The sequence below is a fragment of the Fulmarus glacialis genome, unplaced genomic scaffold (genome assembly GCF_000690835.1).
Source record: "Fulmarus glacialis isolate BGI_N327 unplaced genomic scaffold, ASM69083v1 scaffold14938, whole genome shotgun sequence".
In the NCBI taxonomy this organism is placed as follows: Eukaryota; Metazoa; Chordata; class Aves; order Procellariiformes; family Procellariidae; genus Fulmarus; species Fulmarus glacialis.
This window is the reverse complement of record NW_009226489.1, coordinates 60,629-62,953: the sequence shown is the minus strand read 5'-3', so window position 1 is coordinate 62,953 and position 2,325 is coordinate 60,629. Positions and strand designations below refer to the sequence as shown.

At 64.6% G+C, this 2,325-nt stretch overlaps 1 protein-coding gene across 1 annotated transcript in view; it reads left to right on the top strand.

Annotated features, from left to right (window-relative positions):
- Positions 1-32: 32 nt before the first annotated feature.
- LOC104080429 (ankyrin repeat and fibronectin type-III domain-containing protein 1-like) overlaps positions 33-2,325 on the top strand; it is a gene marked incomplete at its 5' end in the record, with an annotated part of 16,418 nt that continues 14,125 nt past the window's right edge. Inside the window, 5 exons of the mRNA XM_009582826.1 lie at positions 33-78; positions 397-604; positions 916-1,110; positions 1,383-1,496; positions 2,136-2,233. Coding sequence (XP_009581121.1) covers positions 33-78; positions 397-604; positions 916-1,110; positions 1,383-1,496; positions 2,136-2,233 — 661 coding nt within the window. The remainder of the gene's footprint in view (positions 79-396; positions 605-915; positions 1,111-1,382; positions 1,497-2,135; positions 2,234-2,325) is intronic.

Sequence of the window (2,325 nt, the reverse complement as noted above, 5' to 3'; positions counted from 1 at the left end):
CGCTGCAACTACACGGCTTTCGACGAGGGCAGCCGGGCGGGACGGGGCGAGAAGGAGAAGCTCCGCAAGTCCTACCTGGTCAGTGCCCGCTGGCTCCATCCAGCACTGCTGTGGCCGGGAAGACGGGGATGGAGGGTCCGTGTATGGGCGATGCTGTCACCTGGGTGGAAGCTCAAGAGTGTGTTAATTGAAGCTGCCCTGGAGCAAGTTCAGCTGGAGCTAAGTCCGGGTGTTTGCTCAGCATCATCTGGTTGTGTCTGCAAAGAGCTGATGCTCCCAAGCCCCTGGGACCAGGGCAGCCCAGCCTGTTTGGGTGCTGGTGAGGGGCTAGGGTGTTTGGTGGGGTGGAGGAAGGTGCCCCATGCTAAGCCGACCTGCATTTCTCCTTCTACCCAGTTCCAGAGCAATGCTGCCCTCTTCGAGGCCGTGGAGCTGCAGGACCTAGACAGGGTCCAGGAGCTGCTGAAGCAGTACAGCCCCGAGGAGCTGGACCTCAACACTCCCAACAGCGAGGGGCTACTGCCCCTGGACATCGCCATCATGACCAACAATGCTCCCATCGCCAGGGTCCTGCTGCAGGCGGGAGCAAAGGAGAGCCCACACTGTGAGTTGGTGTGGGGGAGCCATGCCGTGCCCATCACCTGGGTCTCCGATCTGGTGGGGCAGGGCACCCCAGGCAGCGGGGTCCAAGTGGGGAGGCAGTCACTGGGCTTTGGGAAACTGGTGCAGGCTGTAGCAGAGGCTCGGGTGGAGCCATGCACTCAAGTGGAGCCCAGGAGCAGGACACGGAGGGGAGGATGGGGTCTCGGGGTGGGGACTTGGTGCCAGCAGAGCCTGGGCTTGCCCTAACCACCTTCTCTTCCCTCCTCCTGGCTCCCCTCCCGGGACCCATGGCCATGCCCATCCACCCCACAGTCGTGAGCCTGGAGAGCCGCTCGCTGCACCTCTCCACACTGGTGCGGGAAGCGGAGCAGCGCGTCAACGAGCTGACGGCGCAGGTGGTGAATGAGGCACCCAACGCCGACTGCTCTGAGAAGGAGAAGCAGCTCAAGGCCTGGGAGTGGCGATACCGGCTTTACAAGCGCATGAAGGCGGGGTTCGAGCATGCTCGTGAGTGCCCGCAGGAGGGCTTGGGGGTCTGGGGGGCAGCCCCTGCGCTGGCGGGAGGAGCAGGGCTGTGCGTGGTCCGGGCACAGGGCTGCATCAGCACCTGTCAGAGGATCCCCGCATCCTATAGCTAGGGCTCGCTGTATGGGTGCGCGGCGGGTGAGCGTGTCGGGAACATGGCCCTGGGTGTCCATGAGGGGGAGGCTCAGGAGGGACACTGAGGGGTTCAGAGTGACTGTCCTGGCTGTAGTGGTCCCTGCGCTCTCTGTCCCCAGGAGTGCCGGACGCTCCCACCAACGTCCACCTCTCCGTGGCCAGCAGCTCCTCGGTGCAGGTGACCTTCTGGGAGCCCCTGAGCGTTAATTCGGCTGTTGTCACCAAGTATAAAGGTAACGACCGGGGTCCCCACAGCAGTGGAGGGAACATGCGGCCATGGCAGGTGCCTTGAGTGTGCCAGCGGGGCATGCTGAGGGGCTCCCCCTCTGCACACCACGCCAGCGTGCCAGGGGTGTGGGCAGTGCTGCCAAGCCCCTGTCAAGCCACCTTTGCGCTCGAGCGCAGGAGGAGCCAGGGCTGCACACTGCTGGACAGCCTGGCCACCACCCAAACAGTGTGAGCTGGACCAAACCACCGTCCTGCACCAAGGCAAAACTTGGGGTGCCACTTGTTTACTGCCCCCTCATCCTGCACCCCCCGGGGCGGCTTTGCTGTCCTGCCGCTTCAGCGCCCCTCACCCCCTTAAACCAGATATTTTTGGCTTCTGGGAGAATTTCCCTCATCCCCAACTCCTGACCCATCGCTTGAGGGTGCTGACCCTGTCTGATGTGGCTTGGTGAGGAGGACTGCAGCTCCCTGTGCCGGCCCCCCCGCTGTGGCTCCCCCTCTACCCTGTCTTCGCTCAGCTGCCTCCAGCTCCCGTGCTGCCCACGGTCCCTCTGCAGCTGCTTGCCCCGACACGCTGCAGACAGCCCTGGGAGCCCGTCCCTGCTCCGGGGCCATGCGGCACCTTGGGGTCTTTCTCCTTTCAGTGGAGTGGAGCTGCTCCCCCACCTTCTCGCCGCCGCTGGGGGAGGCCGTGATCGACAAGCTGAAGAACCTGCACTTCACCATCCGGGGGCTGGTGTCGGTGAGCTCTCGAGGTGCCCCATGGGGGTCGGGGCTGTGCGGGGAGAGGCCACAGCTGGGAAAAGCCGCTGGCCACGGTGCAGCCGGTGGGGT